The sequence below is a fragment of the Aquarana catesbeiana genome, linkage group LG08, assembly GCF_042186555.1.
Source record: "Aquarana catesbeiana isolate 2022-GZ linkage group LG08, ASM4218655v1, whole genome shotgun sequence".
Classification (NCBI taxonomy): Eukaryota; Metazoa; Chordata; class Amphibia; order Anura; family Ranidae; genus Aquarana; species Aquarana catesbeiana.
Genome location: NC_133331.1, coordinates 61,775,671 through 61,795,753, shown reverse-complemented (window position 1 = coordinate 61,795,753; position 20,083 = coordinate 61,775,671). Strand labels below are relative to the sequence as shown.

Below are 20,083 nucleotides of genomic sequence, written 5' to 3'. Positions count from 1 at the left end.
TGACTGCGAGTTAATTTGGGGTAAGTCAGCTGACGCTTCCGTATCGGGCCCAGAGGACAGCATAGCGTCGGTCGTCAAATCGGTTCTTTCCAATATGGGAGTTTCGGACTTGGCGCCCAACCCCACCTCCGCTTACGGGGTGCTTTGTGGGCGGTTGCGCCTACTGGCACCCACCTTATGGAGGAGATGAAAGAAAAGATATGGCGACGCAAATTAGTTGACTTTCTCGCTCTCGTGCCGCCGGATAGGGAGACGATTGATAAATCTCGGCGGGTTGACGTATCGGCTCAGGGTGACAAACCTAAACAGCTTCCTAGGACTTTTGGGAACTGGCTGCAAGGGTTCTGCGCCTACGCGGGAGTGCTCTGTGAGTGGTTCCCGGAGTTGGCAACTTCGCTGTTTTGCTATTTAGATCTTATTTGGGGTGCATATAAGGTTTACGGGGGCCAGTGTTGGTTCCATTATGACACTCAATTTCGCCAGAAAATGGCGGCACGTAGGGAGTTTCGCTTTAATTGTCAGGACGGTAGCCTGTGGTTGCTGCTTATGTGCTCCCACAGGCCTTCGTCCTTTCAGTCCGCGGTCGGCGCTCCTCAATCCGGAGCGTCGGCTGCTTCAAAAAAGGGTATCTGCTGGCTTTTCAATGAAAGCCACTGTAAGTGGTACTCCGCCTGTCGTTTCAGGCATGAGTGCTCCAGTTGTGGGGGGGCGCACCACTTTCGTCGGAAAGTCAATGCTCAAGTGGCTAAGTTCGTTCATCAGATCGGGGGGGTTGTGGTCCGCCACAAAGACCTAGAAGGTGACAATACTGACTTGTTGAGAAGGGATGGAGTCCATCTCAATGATATTGGTTTGGACATCTTTAACCTGGGCCTTCAGAGGGGCGTGGAACAAGCGCTGGCTGCGGTGGGGCGCCCGTCAGTAGCTTACTGACAGGCGGGTTTTGGTTTTTTGGTGACCTTGCCAGCAAACATGGCTGTAATAGGTATGCCCTTGATGTTAATTGGGAGATAGACGGCCGGTCCGGCACTTATGGTAAGGACAGGCCCCTCAGTTATCTCCCTTTCCCCATTTGGAATTGGGTGCTCACAGTGCAACTGTGACTGGCACTGTTGAAATGTTTGATGTTATATGTTCAAGTTAATAAAAGCTGTGGCCTTGCCCTTTCCAACATTAATGGTTGTAAGCGGTTTTTATTGGATGGGACGAAGGGGTAAGGTTTAAAAGTTGGCTATAAAATGTTATGGTATGGGACCTGGGCTCATTGCACCTCAGCAGTCAAGAAGGGCAACATAGTTAATAAAGGGTCTGGAGGATATTAGTTATAAGGAAAGGTTGCGAGCACTGAACTTATTCTCTCTGGAGAAGAGACGCTTGAGAGGGGATATGTTTTCAATTTACAAATACCGTACTGGTGACCCCACAATAGGGATAAAACTTTTTCACGGAAGGGAGTTTAACAAGAAACGTAGCCACTCATTAAGATTAGAGGAAAAGAGGTTTAACCTTAAAGTACGTAGAGGGTTCTTTAGATAGAATTCTCTTCCACAGGCGATGGTCTCAGCGGGGAGCATCGATAGTTTAAAAAAACTGTTAGATAAGCACCTGAATGACCGCAACATACAGGGATATACAATGTAATATCCAGAAGTGCTCCCCCTTACTTCCAGGAGTGCCCATCAACATCCCCCCTAACATCCAGGAGTGTCTGTAAGACTCCCTCTTACTTCCAGGAGCGCTTATCAGTGTCCCCCCTTACATTCAGGACTGCCTATCAGAGCTATCCCCTTACATCCAGGAGCACCCATTAGTGCCCCCCTTAAGTTCAGGAGTACCCATTAGAGCCACCTCTTTATATCCAGGAGTGCCTATTGTACTCCCCCTTACTTCCAGGAGTGCCCCCCTTACGTTTAGAACTGCCTATCGAAGCAATCCCCTTACATCCAGGAGTGCCCATCAGTGTCCCTCTTACATTGAAGATTGCCTATCAGAGCCCCCCTTACAGCCAGGAATGCCCATAAATGTCTCCCTTATATCCAGGAATACCTATCAGAGTTCCCTTTTATATCTCAGGGGTGCGTATCATATTCCCCCCTACATCCAGGAGTAACCATTTGGGGGGACTGGGGGAGGGTCCTAGCTGGCTGTCAGTGGATGTGGCAGTCCTCATATTATGATACACAGATCAGCAACTAGGGGGCCAGATAAAATCTTATAGATGTGGCCATAGTTTGGAGACACCTGCCTTATAGTCAGTAACGGTGCGTCCATTAAGGGTGCTCGGGCTAGGCCCCTCTCTCCAACCACCCCCCATATGTATCATGGATAGATTCATGCATTGCATGAATCTATCCATGGCCGTCGCAGCCACCCCCTATTCAGGCATCCGGCCCCTTTTCGGACAATGGGTGCCTGAATTAGAGAGGCAGGTGTTTTTGAAGCACCTGATTAGAGCCATAGGCTCTAATAGGCTTCAAAAAAGGTGGACTGCGAGAGCAAAGCATTGCTTTTGCAGTCCACCCAGATGTGTTGGAAAAGCGAAAGTATATTTGCTTTTCTAACACTGAACCGCCTCTCAGCCAATCAGGAGGCGCGGGTCTAAAACCGTCACCTGATTGGCTGCAGGCACAAACGATCCCATTGACCGTCTAGCAGTAGGCAAGAAGAGACACACAGAGAACACAGGGGCTGCCACCTGACCCACGCTACCCGTCCCACAGCTTGCCGCCATCACCCGCTGCCTGACCCGCCACCACGATGGGGTAAATGCTGGGCAGACAGTGGGCGGGCGTCACAGTCGGCTACATATGATGGGCACAGTGAGGCTGCATTTGATGTTTTTGTTTCAGTATTTTTCAGTGCGTTTGCGCCCCCCCAAAAAATTTTGAGCACCAGCTGCCACTGCTTATAGTATTTCACTTAAACGCCTACATAAAAGTTGTAGGGAAGGAAAGGGAAGAGAGGAGCTGTGGCAGCACAGACAGCAATCAGCAACTCCCAGAAGAGGAAAGGGGTTTGACATGCAAGGAAGAATGGAGCTATGCTAGGAAACTGACTTTTCCTGAAGTGGTCAAATTTTCAGGCCACTGACATTGCAAGTCAATAAAAAATCATTTATGGAAAGAAAAACGCTTCAAGTATGGTGTAATACCGGATTTTTCTGTATTTTATATGCAATCTTTGGAGATAGTGACAGGGTCTCTTCAACAAGATAGTAAGAGAAAGTAAGAGTTGGCATTTTTGTCTGTTACCTGTGCATAGTGTGGTATGCATGGATGCCAACTTCAAGGCAATGGAGGGTCTATGCTGTACCTTCTCAATGCCGCCCCCCGCAGGACCCTCCTGGCAACGACTGTCTGTACTGGGTTGATCAATTCAAAGACTTTCCTTTTTTTTTTTCCATTGCAGCGCTCAATGTCTTTACCATCACATTGATGTCCTTTGCCGCTGTGATATTAATCATCACTGCCATCGTATGCACCAGAGCCTGGCACAAGCACAGCAGGTAAGTCACATGAATTCTTCTTGAACGATCCTCACCTAGTCAGTAGTTTTTTGTATCGTATGAGATTACGTGCATTCATGGTGCTGTGGCTGTAAGCTGTTTTCTGTATCAGCTTTAGTATCATATTTCCTGACTGGAGGACAGCCAGCATCATCTAGCTCTCATTTCCCCAGCCCCTCTCTTTCATTCATTGGATTTGAGTTTTTGCAATCATGGAGGCTAAAGCCTCATACACACGATTGGATTGTTGGCCAATAGAGCGTCAGACTTTCGTCAAAAAGGCGTGTGCCAGGAACTTGTCTCGCATACCAACGGCACACAATTGTCGGCCAACAAACATGAAGGTAGTGATTTACTACGTGGAATTTCAGCTCTTGAGCGCCACCCTTTGGGCACCTTCTGCTAATATCGTGTTTGGTGAACATTGATTTCGAGCATGCGTGTTTGTACTTTGGACTTTTGTGTGACGGACTTGTGTACAGATGATACGAAAATCTGACAACAGACCGTTGTCTGCCGAAAATTTACTAGCCTGCCATCCAACATTTGTTGGCCGAAAGTTGGACAATTGTCTGAAGGAGCGTACTATTGGTCGGATTTTAGGCCTGTCATCACACAATCCCCTGCCAACAATCGGATCGTGTGTACGAGGCTTTGGTATCACATGTAGATGTTTGGCATGCAAATGGGAACGTGCCTAGGAAAGCCCATTACTCCAGACTGACATCCACCCATCAAGGCATCTTTATTTTACATATCTCCTCCCAAGTGCCAGTCCACTGCTTGCATCAGGGCTAAGGGCTCCTGAGAGGACGACGGCAGGAGGGTGATGTGATGTTTCCAGGAAGCCAAGTACAGCACCCTGCCGGACATGATCTGCCTGCATTACATAGAGAAGAGCACCTGTCATTGGGTCTAAAATGAGATCTGTACTGAATATGGGAGAGTTTTATTTAAAAATTGCATTAGCATGTTGATGAGGAAGGATTAGTGATTGGGTTCCATCTAGTTCAGGGGTGGTTAACTTTCTAGATATGGGGCGCCTCAAGTGCGCCAAAGGGATACAAAATCCTGTGAGAATTCAGTGTCAGAGAGACAGCAGACACACAACTGGATATAGTCCAAGACTATGAGCACAATACAAGAAAGAGCCATAATACAGGAGAAGGTCAGTGATTGTGCACATGATACAAGGGATGGTCAGAGACTGCGAATATGCTATAGGAGTTGTTAGAGACTGGGGATATGCTCCAGAAACATACACTCACTGGTTTATTTACTAAAACTGGAGCACTCTGGTACAGCTGTGCATGGTAGCCAATCAGCTTCTATCTTCAGCTTGTTCAATTAAGCTTTCACAAAAAAAAAAAAACCTGGAAGCTGATTCCTATACAGAGCTGTACCAGATTTTGCACTCTCCAGTTTTAGTGAATCAACCCCTATTTTACCAAAAAATATTGGGACGCCTGCCTTTACACGCATATAACAGCTTCAACTCTTCTGGGAAGGCTGTCCACAAGGTTTAGGAATGTGGCTATGGGAATGTTTGACCATTCTTCCAGAAGCACATTTGTGAGGGACGAGAAGGCCTGGCTCACAGACTCCATTCGAATTCATCCCAAAGGTGTTCTATCGGGTTGAGGTCAGGACTTTGTATAGGCCAATCAAGTTCCTCCACCCCAAACTCACTCATCCATGTCTTTATGGACTTTGCATCAGTGCCTGACCTCACAAAATGCACTTCTGGAAGAATGGTCAAACGTTCCCATAGACACACTCCTAAACCTTGTGGACAGCCTTCCCAGAAGAGTTGAAGCTGTTATAGCTGCAAATGGTGGGCCAACTCAATATTGAACCCTACGGACTAAGACTGGGATGCCATTAAAGTTCATGTGCGTGTAAAAGCAAGCGTCCCAATACTTTTGGTAATATAGTGTATTACACAAGACTGCTAGGAATCACTCTTTTAACAGGGTAATGGGGAAACGCAGATTAGCAGAGGCTAATAGATCTAAGGGCTGCACAAAAAGTGCCAAAGGGCCGCAGTTTGGGCACCAGGGACCTATTTTGGAGCCTAAAACTGGGTCAGATTTCTCATCACCTCTCTTTGCTCTGTGCAGGCAGTACCGACGAGCCCGGGAGTATGAGGCCAGCGTCAAAGTCAGTTCCAGTAGCTCCCCCGTCACCATGTCCAGCATGAGGCGGCTCATCAACATCCACAGATCCATAATTCTAATGCGGAAACAAGAGAAGCACAGCCCACAGGTCTACTTCATCTACAGCAACTTGGCCATGGCTAGTGAGGACCAGGAGAAACCTCCAGAAGAAAGAGCTCCACCTGTCATCCCCAAAGACGCAAAGTCCAGCGGAGTCATCCTAAACCCTTGTGTGTTCTACGTCTGACGGGTGCAATTCCGCAAATCAACGTGGAAAGCTGCAAGCCAGTGCTTCTCACCTAGTGGGGCAATTCTGACAATTTTGAGGGGTAGCCCTGCTTGCTGCCATCGGTCTACTAGCATAAAAGAGTTTACTAAATACTAAATCTCATACACAACCAGCTGGACTGATTACTCTGAGGAGACCCGTCACCAGGCCCTTCATTTCCAGGACAAACTGAAATAGTACAATCATCAAATTTACAGGGTGAAAAATGGCGCAATGCCATATCGGGCTTTCTTCATCCTGTAAACTGACATTTTTTAAGTCCTCTTTACTATATACAGTCACTGGCCACTTTATTAGGTAAACCTGTTCAATTGCTTGGTAACACAAATTGCTAATCAGCCAATCACATGGCAGCCACTCAATGCATTTTAGGCATCTAGATGTGGTGAACATGACTTGCTAAAATTCAAACTGAGCATCAGAATGGGGAAGAGAGGGGATTTAAATGACTTTGAACGTGGCATGCCTGTTGGTGCCAGACGGTCTGGTCTGACTATTTCAAAAACTACTGATCTACTGAGATTTTCACACCAACCATCTCCCTGGTTTACAGGTAATGGTCAGAAAAAGAGAAAATATCCAGTGAGTGGCAGTTGTGTGGAGGAAAATGCCTTGTTGATGTCAGAGGAGAATGGGCAGACTGGTGTGAGATGACAGAAAGGAAACAGTAACGCAAATAACCACTCATTACATCCACGGTATTCAGAATACCATCTCTGAACGCACAACACATTGAACCTTGAAGTAGATGGGCTACAGCAGCAGAAAACCACACCAGGTGCCACTCTTGTCAGCTAAGACCAGGAATCTGAGACTATAATCCGCACAGGATCACCAAAATTGGACAATAGAAGATTGGAAAATGTTTTCCTGGTCTGACGAGTCTCAATTTCAGCTGTGAGATTCAGATGGTCGGATCAGAATTTGCTGTAAACAACATGAAAGCATGGATCCATCCTGCCTTGTATCAACGGTTCAGGCTGGTGGTGTAATGGTGTGGGGAATATTTTCTTGGCACACTTTGGTCCCCTTTGTACCAATTGAGCATCGTTTAAATACCACGGCCTACCTGAGTTGCTGACCATGTCCATCCCTTTATGACTACAGTGTCCCCATCTTCTGATGGCTCCTTCCAGCAGGATAATGCACCATGTCACAAAGCTCAAATCATCTCACCACTGGTTTCTTGAACATGACAATGAGGTCACTGTACTCCAATGGCCTCCACAGTCACCAGATTTCAATCCAATAGAGAACCTTTGGGATGTGGTGGAACGGGAAATCACATCATAGTTGTGCAGTCGACAAATCTGCAGCAACTGTTTGATGCCATCCTGTCAATATGGACCAAAATCTTTGAGGAAAGTTTCCAACACCTTGTTGAATCTATACCACAAAGAATTTAGGCAGGGGGTCCAACCCAGTACCAACAAGGTGTACCTAATAAAGTGGTCAATGAGTGTACATTCTCTGAACCCTGATGAAGAGGGAAGATCTTAGAAGTGGTATTAAACCCAAAACCAAAATAATATATTGCAGCTTTACCAATCCTTAGATGTGGTGTCTGCAATGGTTTTATTTTGTAGGCTTTTTAACATCTGTTTTCACCTGGTGATCCAGCCACTAAGGACTCGTTCATATTTGTGTTGGTCTCTGAAGAGCGATGTGTTTGGATGATGGGAGAGAGGAGGAACCAGGGAAGCAAAAATGTAATTAGATTAGACTGCAGCATTAAAAAAAAAAATTGGATTGAGGTAATTGTCACCCTTCCCAAGTGGGAGCAAAAGAGAAACACCTAATTACTTCCAGGAACAGGGTAGGGGGGGGCTTGTGACTTATTCCTTCTCTTCCCCCTGGGGACAGCACTAGTTCTTGGTGATTGGCTCATCGCCGTCACATTCACTGAACCATCAAAAACACTTCAGCGCTCAATCCAAGGCGCTTCAAAGGGTACTTAGGTGTGCAATGCTTCTTAAGGTTCAGTCCTACAGATCAGAAAGTCTCCAGTCAACTGTAAAAATACACACAAAAGGGCGCAACTCCTCGTGCATTACCACCATACAATTTATTGAGTCCCCAAAGACAATACTCGCAAGTGATTTAAAAACAGCAAGCATATAACAAATAAACGTCAACCTTGGGCAATGAGTCCCACCCTAAGACCACCTAATAGGAAAGCGAATGCGGTTCAAGAGTCAAGCCTCCTTACTAAGCGAACGCATTTCTGAGCCATCAGATGGTCTTACAGTGGGACTCATTGCCCAAGGTTGACGTTTATTTGTTATATGCTTGCTGTTTTTAATCGCTTGCGAGTATCCATTTGTCTTTGGGGACTCAATAAATTGTATGGTGGTAATGCACGAGGAGTTACGCCTTCTTGTGTGTGTTTTTACACCGCTGTCACATGAGTACAGATAGATTTTTCAGCCTCATGAAAGCTCTACGTTGTGTACATTCTCATAGGAGTGCCTTTCTGGCTTCTGACACCCCACAGTACACGATCCCTGAGCAGTTCAGCCCGGCAGCAGCACAGAGTACAGTGGAACCTTGATTTACCAGTAACGAGATTAATGAGCGTTTTGAAAGATGAGCAACTTTCTTTTTCTTAAATTCTGACTCAGTGTTGTCTCGCAAAAGGAGCAGAATTCAAGCTAATGAGCGGTGCAGTACCGCATTTGGCCAGAGGTGCGGGGGCACCGGGGACACTCGGAACGGTTAGGAGCCGTTTGGAAATACTCGGAATGACTCGGAAACACTCCGTTCCTGAGTGTTTCCAATGCTTTCTGAGCTGTCCCCGAATGTTTCCGAGGCTCTGCGGTAACCCCCCACCTCTGGCCACATGCAGTATTGCATGTAATAGAAGTCAATGCAGAAGGAATTATCTTTGTTTCTATTGACTTCTATGGGGAAACTCGCTATGATATGCGAGTGATTTGGATTATGCTCATAATCCAAGGTTCCACTGTATTTCAGATGAGCACACAGTAGTGGGTAGGCTGATATTCATTACTTACTATTTTATTCATTGCTCAAAAGTAACTCCCGCTGCACAGCTTCTCCCAAAAATAAGCAATAAAAGAGAACACAGAAATTATTTGCTTTGATTTAATTGTCTGCACTGTGATTCTTGTTTGTATAAATTCCAGATCATTACATCATTCTGGGTTCAATTGTCACCCGCCCCTCCCACTCAGTGAGCCGTTAAAACACGCCATTTAATTTGCCACATAAAAAGACCCGGCTGTAGAGGTCAAACTTGATGCCTTGGCACAGGCAACCCCCAGCATGCGCTGCACAAAATGACAACGCTGAAGTTAAAAAAAAAAAACACTTTAGAAAAGGGTTAATGGGATTTGCAAATGGGCTGTGTTTCCCGTATAAGCCACTGGAGGGCCTCGTGACGTCCTTGCTTCTCCAGCTCACCACCGACTACCTCCCGGCACTTCTTGTGGTAATCATTTACCCAATCCACCTGGAAAGCAAAGGACGGCGTTAAAAGAAATGTACAGTGGGGTGGTTTTATTAAAAGGCAAATAGACTGTGTAGTTTCTCTAGATCATGGTTGTCCAATCTGCTGCCCTCCAGCTGTTGCAGAAGTAAAAGTCCCATCATGCCTCGGCCTTTGGGAGTCATGCTTGCAACTGTCAGCCTTGCAATGCCTCATGGGACTTGTAGTTCCACAACAGCTGGAGGGCCACAGGGTTGGACACCGATGCTTTAGATCCTAGTAAATGAGGGAAAGCTCTGCTGATTTCTATCATCCAATCACGTGCAAGCAATAATACCGTTTTGTTTTTTGTTTTTATATTTTCCTTGCATATGATTGGGTATTCTTTGCAAAATGAAACTTTACCTCATTTACCGAGCTCTGGAGCAACTGCTTGGGGTTGATTTACTAAAGGCAAATATACTGCAGTGTCTTTTTGTATATGCTTATCAAGTTCAGGGTTAACAATTAAAATACGTATACCCTGTAATCCTGTATGCGTTTGGCAACCCGCACCCATCCGCATGTTATACTAGGACACATTGGCTGTGCCATGCAGCCATGTGTCCCAATAGAAATGAATGGGACACTGGCATGGGTATGTATGCAACAGATGTGCGTCCCTGTGTTAGTAAAATGGAACCCTGCATGGGAGACGCATGTCTGCGCCCCGTGTGAATGGGGCCTTACACGTCATTCCTCTACCCCCAGACCTAGAGAGTAAAAAAATATATGTACTAACATGAAACTGAACCAAAACCTTTAAACTGTATGTTAAAGAAACTCCACAATTCATCTGTCTATCCTTCCATCTCCTTATATCCATCAGTCTATTCATCTCTCTGCATCAGTTTATCTATCTATCTATCTATCTATCTATCTATCTATCTATCTATCTATCTATCTATCTATCTATCTATCACACTATGGGGGAGATTTACTAAAACTGGTGCATACAGAATATTGTGCAGCTGTGTATGGTAGCCAATCAGCTTCTAATTTCAACATGTTCAATTAAGCTTTGACAATAAAACCTGGAAGCCGATTGGTTTCTATGCAGAGATGCACCAGATTCTGTGCGCACTAGTTTTAGTAAATCTCCCCTCAATTTGTCCATCATCTTGTCTGTCCCAATATCGATCTATTCTGAAAGTGAAAGAAGCCACAACACTCATCCACCACTTTTCACCTTGGGAGGCGCCCTTTACTACTGTGTCAGTCCACTTTTTAACCCCTTCCCGCCGACTGTACGCAGATATGCGTACTCGGCTTTCCGGGGTTATACCGGGATGATGCCCGCAGCTGCAGGCATCATCCCGGTACCGTTGTTTACAGCAGGCGATCGGCTATCCGAGTATAACAACCGATGCGGCTAAAAGCCGCTCGGCTGTTATACCGGAGGAGCGGGAGTGGACATCGGCCCCACCCTCCCGCTGCTCCTCCCCGGGCCTCCCGTGCGATTGGGAGGCCCGGTGTCCAATCGGCTGCCTTCGGGCTTCTCATTGTAAATGCGGAAGCGACGTCATGACGTCACTTCCCGTTTACTCGGCTGCCAATGGCGCCGGTTTTAAAAAAATATACAGTATTCAGAATCGCCGTTTTCGGCGATCTGAATACTTTGAAGTGCAAAGGACGGATCGGGGGTCTTTTAGACCCCCGATCCCTCCATAAAGAGTACCTGTCACCACCTATTACTGTCACAAGGGATGTTTACATTCCTTGTGACAGCAATAAAAGTAAAAAAAAAAAAAAAAAAAAATTTTTTATAAGCACAATTTATAAAGTATAAAAATAAATAAATAAAAAAAATTTTTTTTTTAAAGTGCCCCCATCCCCGCGAGCTCGCGCAGCGAAGAAAACGCATACGGAAGTCGCGCCCGCATATGTAAACGGTGTTCAAATCACACATGTGAGGTATTGCCGCGATCATCAGAGTGAGAGCAATAATTCTAGCCCTAGACCTCCTCTGTAACTCAAACCTGGTAACCATAAAAAAATTTAAAGCGTCGCCTATGGAAATTCATAAGTACCGTAGTTTGTCGCCATTCCACGAGTGCGTGCAATTATAAAGGGTGACATGTTTGGTATCTATTTACTCGGCGTAACATCATCTTTCACATTATACAAAAAAATTGGGGTAACTTTACTGTTTGGATTTTTTTTTAATTCATGAAAGTGTCCCTTTTCCAAAAATTTGCGTTTAAAACACTGCTGCACAAATACCGTGTGATATAAACTATTGCAACAATCTCCATTTTATTCTCTAGATTCTCTGCTAAAAAAATATATATAATGTTTGGGAACTCTAAGTAATTTTCTAGCAAAAAATACGGATTTTAACTTGTAAACACCAAATTTCAAAAATAGGCTTAGTCATGAAAGGGTTAACATCCATTTACTTATGAGTCTTGTATACAATTAAATGTTTGTCCATCAGTCTATCCCCCCATCTAGCTGTCCGTCAGTCTATCCCCCCATCTAGCTGTCCGTCAGTCTGTCTCCCCACCTAGCTGTCCATCAGTCTATCCCCCCACCTAGCTGTCCGTCAGTCTATCTCCCCACCTAGCCATACATCAGTCTAACACGCCCACCTAGCCGTCCGTCAGTCTATCTCCCCACCTAGCCATACATCAGTCTAACACCCCCACCTAGCCGTCCGTCAGTCTGTCTCCCCACCTAGCCATACATCAGTCTAACACCCCCACCTAGCCGTCCGTCAGTCTGTCTCCCCACCTAGCCGTCCGTCAGTCTATCCCCCCCACCTAGCCGTCCGTCAGTCTATCTCCCCCCCACCTAGCCGTCCGTCAGTCTATCTCCCCCCCACCTAGTCGTCCGTCAGTCTATCCCCCCCCCCCCCACCTAGCCGTCCCTCAGTCTGTCCATAAACCTTGCTGTCCCATCAGTCTATTTGCCTACCCGTCCCTCTGTATTGTACATTAGTTTATTTATCCATCAGTCTGTCTGTCTGTCTTCCTACCTGCAGCTGCTATGTATAGAAATAAACAGGGGTCTGTTGCCCTTTGAACACCATCCAATGACATTGGACACTTACTTCTTTCTGTGTCAACAGGTCGACATTGATCATTTTGCTCTGTACAGGAACCAGTGTAATAGGCTCGAAGGTCAGACTTCCCCGATCTCGGAAGTTGTACTAAAAATGAAAAAGCACAAAAGAGCCGTTTACCATCATTCCTGGCAAATAACTCAGTTTCTATCCAATACAAGAAAAAAAAAAAGAAAGAGCGAGAAGCAGCTGCAAAAACAGACAGCTACCTGGGGAAGACCGCTTAACGCTACATTAAAAAAGTGGAAAGTAAACTGTTTTAAGAGTCTTCCACCCTGAGGAGCAACATAATAAGCCTTAAACAGCCAATTCCAGCCATCCCGGTGTATTCTGGAAGGTTAGAAACTCATTAGTATTTATTTAGGGCTGCAGATTCAATCTCATTTTGGGGTAATATATATATATATGAATAGGCCTCTCCTGAGACCCGGCGAACGGTAATGATACAGACTAAACCGCCATGGTCTATAAACCTTCAAGAGTCTGTTTGGGATAGATTGTGCCTCATTAGGCCTTACTGACAAGCAGGAGGATACTGGAAGATAAGAAAAGAACAATACGTCAATGTGGAAATACTCTTCTAGGTAAAGCGTGACTTAGCCCTTCTGTAGACATAAAGCTGGTCTCACACACACATGCAATCTAACTGTAACATTATTATTTTCTAATTCCCAGAGTTCAGCTTTAAATACATTGACTTATGATCAGCAAATCATAATACAAATAAACTAACGCCCTCTCAGTGGGGCCCCCTGCACTGCAAGCGTTAAATGCTCAGTAGGATTAGGGGTAAAGGAATCGGCTATAAAACTTATAATATTCCTTGCTCTGGTAGGTTCACTCCATGCTGTATTCTGACCCCTATCATCAAGTTATTGAAGATATCATCAAGTACAATGTAGGACCAACAGCCCTGCATTGTATGTTGAGGACGGTGAGGGCCTGCCTGAGTATTGGAGAGAAGAGGAGCAGCGGAAAAAAAAAAAATCTTATTCCTCTACCTCTAGATTTAATAAGCATTTAACCCTTGTTTCTTTTTATGCAAGTTAGTATTCTGGTAGGACACTATCTGCATGTTCTTCTTGTGCCTGTGTGGGTTTCCCCCTGGAACTCTGGTTTCCTCCCACACTCCAAAGACATGCTGGTAGGTTAATTGGCTCCTTTCCAAATTGGCCCTAGTATGTAAGGTAGGCTTAAAGGGTTGTAAAGTCTTAAGGTTTTTCACCCTAATGCATGACATGAAAGGGGGGGGGGGGGGCGGGGGCAAGTCCTGTTGTCTGTGTCAATGGACGCAGCAGCGGGACTCTTGAGCATGCCCACATGGGTGCCCACAAGGAAAGTCTCTCCCCGTGGGGGCACCCGATGAAGAGGAGGATCAAGGCTGCTCTGTGCAAAACCCTTACACAGAGCAGGTAAGTAGAACATGTTTGTTATTTAAAAAAAACAACTTTTACAATCACTTTAAAGTGGTTGTAAACTTCAGACATGAAGTATGAGCAAAACATATACCTTTATAGTGTGTACTTGTCTCAGTCCAGAGCACCAAGAGTAATTTCTGTCTGCTGCTTCGCTTCTCTGCTATCAGCAAGTTTTCCTGACACCAAGAGAAAAATGGTGACAGGGGAGGGACCTCCAGCTATTTGACAGCCTCAGCTCTGTTCCTACATGCTGTGTGAAGGGGGGGTGTGTCTCTTCCCTCTAATCAGCACATTGAGCTCTGTAGAGTGTGATGTCAGCTCTCTGCCCCCTTTGTTCTGATAGCTCAGACAAGCTTTATAAATTCTGGACTTTAAGTGGAAGAAGAGAAGACTGTAGATAAACAGGTATGATTTTATGTAGGAGGATTGGGTTAATCTCTGTGTATCACCTGAGGCCAGACACTTCACTGGGTATATGTAAGGGGATACAACCACTTTAAAGGAAACATCTAGAAATATTGTGTCCAAGCAGTACCCTTAAAAATCTTTTGTTTCAATTTCCTCCTAAAAAATAACCATGTACTTCCTGTGCCGGACACTCCTATTCTGTGGCCTTATAGCTGTATATTTTCATTTTCTCCATCTGATCATCCCCCACAGCTGTTACCTTTTGTTCCACTTGACCCTCCCTTCTGGATTGTAAGCTCTAACGAGCAGGGCCCTCTGATTCCTCCTGTATTGTATTGTAACTGTTCTGTCTGCCCCCATGTCGTAAAGTGCTGCGCAAACTGTTAGCGCTATATAAACCCTGTATTATAATAATGATAATATCTACAATGTGAGATTATCTAAGGCTCTGCTGCCTCTGACTGCTAGTTTCACCAGTGAGATTTGGTGCAGTCACTATTGTGCTGCCCACTGTTATCCTTGCTGGAGAGAAAGCTGTAGCTGAAGAACTGCATTGCAAGATTCTCCCAGTTTCATTTATTCTGGGGATCTATGCTTCCGCCTGCTGCTTCCCAGTGATCAGGGGGGCAACTGTGACACAAGGAGGCAAAACCTTGCTCCTACCACAATGACTGCCTCTATGAGACACCACAGAAATAGACATGGCAAGTCAGTAATAGGGAAAAGATTAGCTGCAGGGAGACCACAGCCAATGCTGGTGACTAGTCCTTTGTCCTCTTTTGGCATAGCTTTCACATTACAGGTCCTCTTTATTGATGCAATAATGAATATTGAGCTGCATTAATTTATGTCCTTTATATCTGTCAAGTTCAGTCTTTACCATGCTCACCTTGGTTTTAGCAGGGATCACCAGGACTAAATTCTCAATTCTGATCCCAAATGATCCATCTTCATAATAACCCGGCTCTGAAAAATACAATATATGATCACGTTAGTGTCTCTGAAATGTTGGTACAGGCCTATGTATAAACTGGTGGATGAGGCCTGCAAAGCATGGTTCAAATGTGGGCACAGGGCAGAGCATTAACTGGATGAGAAAATGAAAGACCCAGCAGGTGAGTATGGCTCCCAAAATGCATTTCTGGATTTAATTATTTTCAATTATGACTGGAGTGTACCTTTAACCACTTGAGCTCTGGAAGATTTTAGCCCCTTTAAGACCAGGCTACTTTTTGCTATTTGGCACTGCGCTATTTTACCTGGTAATTGCGCTGTCATGCAACGCTGTACCCAAACTAAATTTAAAGCTTTTTTTTTTTTTTTTACACAAATAGAGCTTTCGTTTGATGGTATTTGGTCACTTCTGGGTTTATTTTTTTAAAACAAACAAAAAAAGACAGAGAATTTTGAAAAAAAAAAAGATTTTTTACTTTCTGATATAAAAATATCCAATAAAAAAAATTTAAAAAGCGAGTTTCTTCATAAGTTTAGGCCAAAATGTATTCTGCTACATATCTTTGGTAGAAAAAAAAATACCAATAAGTGTATATTGATTGGTCTGCATGAAAGTTAGAGAGTCTACAAACTATGGTAAATATACTGGGATTTTTTTTTTTTTATATATACTAGTAAAGGCAGTGATTAGCAGCTTATAGTGGGACTGTGATAATATGGAAGCCAATCTGACACCAAGGCTCAATTCACACTAATGCGTTTTTAGATGCATTCTGCAGAAGTGCAGGGAATTTTTTTAACAAGAGATCCTATGAAACACGTTCACATCAATGCATTTTTGTGCCTCTGCGTTTTTGGAAAGGGCCGGGAAGTCCATCCCATACTGGCACTCCTGAGGCAGACGCGGCATCACCCACACTAATCCCCACAAAGCTTGAGCCGGACAAACTGTGGGTTACAGAGGGGACCGGGGCAGTGGGGAGGGTGCACGTTGTTAGTATACCTTTTCATTTTTTCTGAAAAGGTGAACATTTTAAATAAGACCAATGTTTTCACTTTTTTCATATCCTTTGTTATATCTCAATGCTACTGATCTCTTGCATGCATGTCCCATCTAAAATGTACTCTACCAAAGGCTGCATGACATGTCTCTGGGTCGAGTATCCTGGTGGTGACAACAGTGGACCATGCCCACTTGTAGGCTTCATCAGAAGAACCATGTGAAAGGATGTCATCGCAGGAGAAGAATTGGTAGATAAGGAGTGAGGGTTGTCACCATAATGGGTGCCTATGCTAGATGAGGGAGCACCAGAAACAAGGAGGAAGGATTGCCACATTACAAAACATTATATGGAGTTAGACGGGGGGTTCAATACCATCAGACAGAATCATCCCGGCTTCCAAGGGCTCATCTGCAAATGTTTTGTAGCTGATGCCGCAAGGACCTTCGTGGACATTAAGAAAGGATCCCACACCGTGACCCGTTCCATGTAGATAATCCAGTCCAGACTCCCATAATGCTGAGCGAGCAAAGGAGTCCAAAAGATGTCCTGAAAGATGAAAAAAAAAAAAAAAAAAAGACGTCACACATTTCCCAAGGGACAGTCACACCCTTGTGGTCTGATCTATTGCCATCACTCTTCTGACAAATTTGAACAGCTGAACGAGGTCTTGGCAATTACAAAGCCACATTGGTCCACTTTGGACCAATATCTGTATATGCACCATTCCTGTGGGATCCCTCGGGAAGCTGGAAATCATTGTACTAGGCACTACTACTAGAGTGATCTTCCCTAGCCTTTAAGTCCTGTGCCCATTGGCTGCATTAACACAGGAGGTTGCCCGCTCTGCATGGGGCATTTTAGAGAACATTTGCATTTTCCTAATAAATGCAAAGTGTTCCCTGCCTGGATGAGATTGAGAGTGCGGCCTCCCCACCTCATCCAATCAGAGAATGCTTTGCATGTCAATGAGAAAAAGCAAAGTGTTCTCTAAATGATGTCGGTGCAAAGTGGGCAACCTCCTATGTTCACAATGCAGCAGGGCAGCCAATCGGCACAGGACCCAGAAGCAGGTGGAGATCTCTGTAGTAGCAGAGCCTGCTACTATATCTTGGAAGAGCCATAGAACACCATCACCAATCACTGTCACTTATTTAAAAATGAATTCCAGGTATGGCAATTCTTACTAGGGCCACACCGATACATTTTATTTATTTTTTTTTAATAGCGAGTCCGAGTACCAATACTTCTGGTTAAGTACTCACTGATGCCTATATGGTGCGATTTGAGCAGGAATGTGGTGTGATTCCTGTCCGAATCACACGCGGTTTCCCCCATTGCTCCTGTGTGATCCCAGTATAGAAAGACAGGGAAGAGCCAACTAAGAAGTGCAGCAATGGGAAAACAAACAGTTTATTTAAAAATGTTATCACAACTCACATGGTAAAAGTACATCATATAACTTGCATGTCAAATCCAAACCCAGGACCGCTTGTGGTGCTCACAGGGCTGGAGGAGATGTAGGAAGTTCCGGGACCCCTGTGGGTATGGAGTGATGTCAGCTTGGGAGTGGACCATCTATACATTTCCTCCAGCCCGGCGAGCACTGCAAGCAGCCGTGGGTTTGGATTTGACATGCAAGGTATATTATTATGTACTTATACCATGTGAGTTGTGATAACATTTCTTGTAATGTATGTATGGACCATACCTGTGGGATCCCGCTAGAAGCTGTAAGTCACTGTAGCTCAACACCACTGAGTCCCCATCAGAGTCCCCTGCCACATCAGAGGGCATGATAAAATCTTGTAGTGGGACGTATTTGGCCCACGGGCAATAGTTTAGAGACCCCTGGTATATTGAAATCACAGATAAAGGCTTGTAAATACTAAAGTTTACAAATGCTACTAATAAACTATATGTGGATTTGGCTAGCTAGTAGTAATTAGTCCCACTTAACTTGTCTTGACGATGTCTTACAGTTTATCCCAGCAACTTTTTTAAGCCTTCAGCATTATCAAACAAATACATTTGAATGTGACCAACTACTGCAATACAATGCAAAGGAAAGAGGAGGGTGCGAGGACCCCCAACGCTAGGCCTCTTTCCCTACCTTCTTCCCTGCATTGGCTGGTGATGCGCACAGCTATGCAAACAGATGATTCATTGGTCTGCGAAGATGAAACAAAAGAGGTCTCCACCAATCAGTGCATACAGCAGGGCTAGGCTATACTGAAATCTCCTTTTATAGCTGCACTATATTGTCAAAAGTATTGTGACGCCTGCCTTTACATGAACTTTAATGGCATCCCAGTCTTAGTCCATAGGGTTCAATATTGAGTTGGCCCACCCTTTGTATCTATAACAGCTTCAACTCTTCTGGGAAGGCTGTCCATAAGGTTTAGGAGTGTGTCTATGGGAATGTCTGACCATTCTTCGAGATGCACATTTGTGAAATTAGGTACTGATGTTGGATGAGAAGGCCTGGCTCGCAGCCTCCGCTCTAATTCATCCCAGCAGACACACAACAGGATATAGTCAAAGATTATGGGTACGATACAAGAAATGGCCATAATACAGATGATGGTCAGTGATTGTGCATATGATACAAGGGATGGTCAGAGACTGCGAATATACTATAAGAGTTGTTGAAGACTGGGAACATGCTTCAGAAACACGCTATTACCAAAAGTATTGGGACGCCTGCCTTTGCAGGCATATAACAGCTATAACTCTTCTGGGAAGGCTGTCCATAAGGTTTAGGAGTTTGTCTATGGGAATGTTTGAACATTCTTCAGGCACTGATGTTGGATGAGAAGGCCTGGCTCACAGTCTTCACTCTAATTCATCCCAAAGGTGTTCTATCGGGTTGAGGTCAGGACTCTGCAGGCCAGTCAAGTTCCTCTACCCCAAACTCACTCATCCATGTCTTTATGGACCTTGCTTTGTGTACTGGTCCAAATCATTTGGTGGAGGGGGAATTATGATGTGGGGTTGTTCTTCAGGGGTTGGGCTTGGCCCCTTAGTTCCAGTGAAGGGAACTCTCAGATTTGGACAATTTCATGCTCCCAACTTTGTGGGAACAGTTTGGGGATGGCCCCTTCCTGTTCCAACTTGACTGCGCACCAGTGCACAAAGCAAGGTCCATAAAGAGTCCTGACCTCAACCCGATAGAACACCTTTGGGAAGAATTAGAGCGGAGACTGTGAGCCAGGCCTTCTCCTCCAACATCAGTGCCTGACCTCACAAAAACATTCCCATAGACACACTCCTAAACCTTGTGGACAGCCTTCCCAGAAGAGTTGAAGCTGTTATAGCGGCAAAGGGTGGGCCAACTCAATATTGAACCCTATGGACTAAGACGCTATTAAAGTTCATGTAAAGGCAGGTGTCCCAATACTTTTGGCAATATAATGTATATAAGAGGACCTTCACATGTGTATGGCACCCTCCTTCCTCCATCTGAGCAATAAAGACCTAATGGAGACTCTACCCCCTTCCTTACTCTATCCACAACAAACTAGCGTTTGGGTTGGAGTTGGACTTTAGCATGTTAAATATATAAATCTAGCAGGGAAAGTAAAACTCTGACATAGGATCTGCCCCCCACTCCTCTTATAATGTTTGGTATTGGGATAGCGATAATAGAGATATAACCTGTAGGAGAGAAAGTGCCACAAGACTAATTAGACTCACTGCATTCCCAGCAATACGCTATAGATCACCAAGTGTAATAATTCTAGTAAAATAAATTAGCCTTATAATAACTGCCAATAAATCCACTGTTCTGTAAACTGAATC

The 20,083-nt window shown here is 44.8% G+C and overlaps 1 protein-coding gene across 3 annotated transcripts in view; it reads right to left on the bottom strand.

Annotated features, from left to right (window-relative positions):
- Window positions 1–8,952: 8,952 nt before the first annotated feature.
- The window catches only part of XPNPEP1 (X-prolyl aminopeptidase 1), an 87,536-nt gene continuing 76,405 nt past the window's right edge, over window positions 8,953–20,083 (bottom strand). For all 3 annotated transcript variants that reach the window (XM_073595913.1, XM_073595911.1, XM_073595912.1), the window contains exons 17-20: window positions 16,658–16,831; window positions 15,217–15,293; window positions 12,490–12,588; window positions 8,953–9,422 (exon numbers count right to left, since the gene is read on the bottom strand). In XM_073595913.1, the coding sequence (XP_073452014.1) occupies window positions 9,294–9,422; window positions 12,490–12,588; window positions 15,217–15,293; window positions 16,658–16,831 (479 nt within the window). In that variant the 3' untranslated portion in view covers window positions 8,953–9,293. The remainder of the gene's footprint in view (window positions 9,423–12,489; window positions 12,589–15,216; window positions 15,294–16,657; window positions 16,832–20,083) is intronic.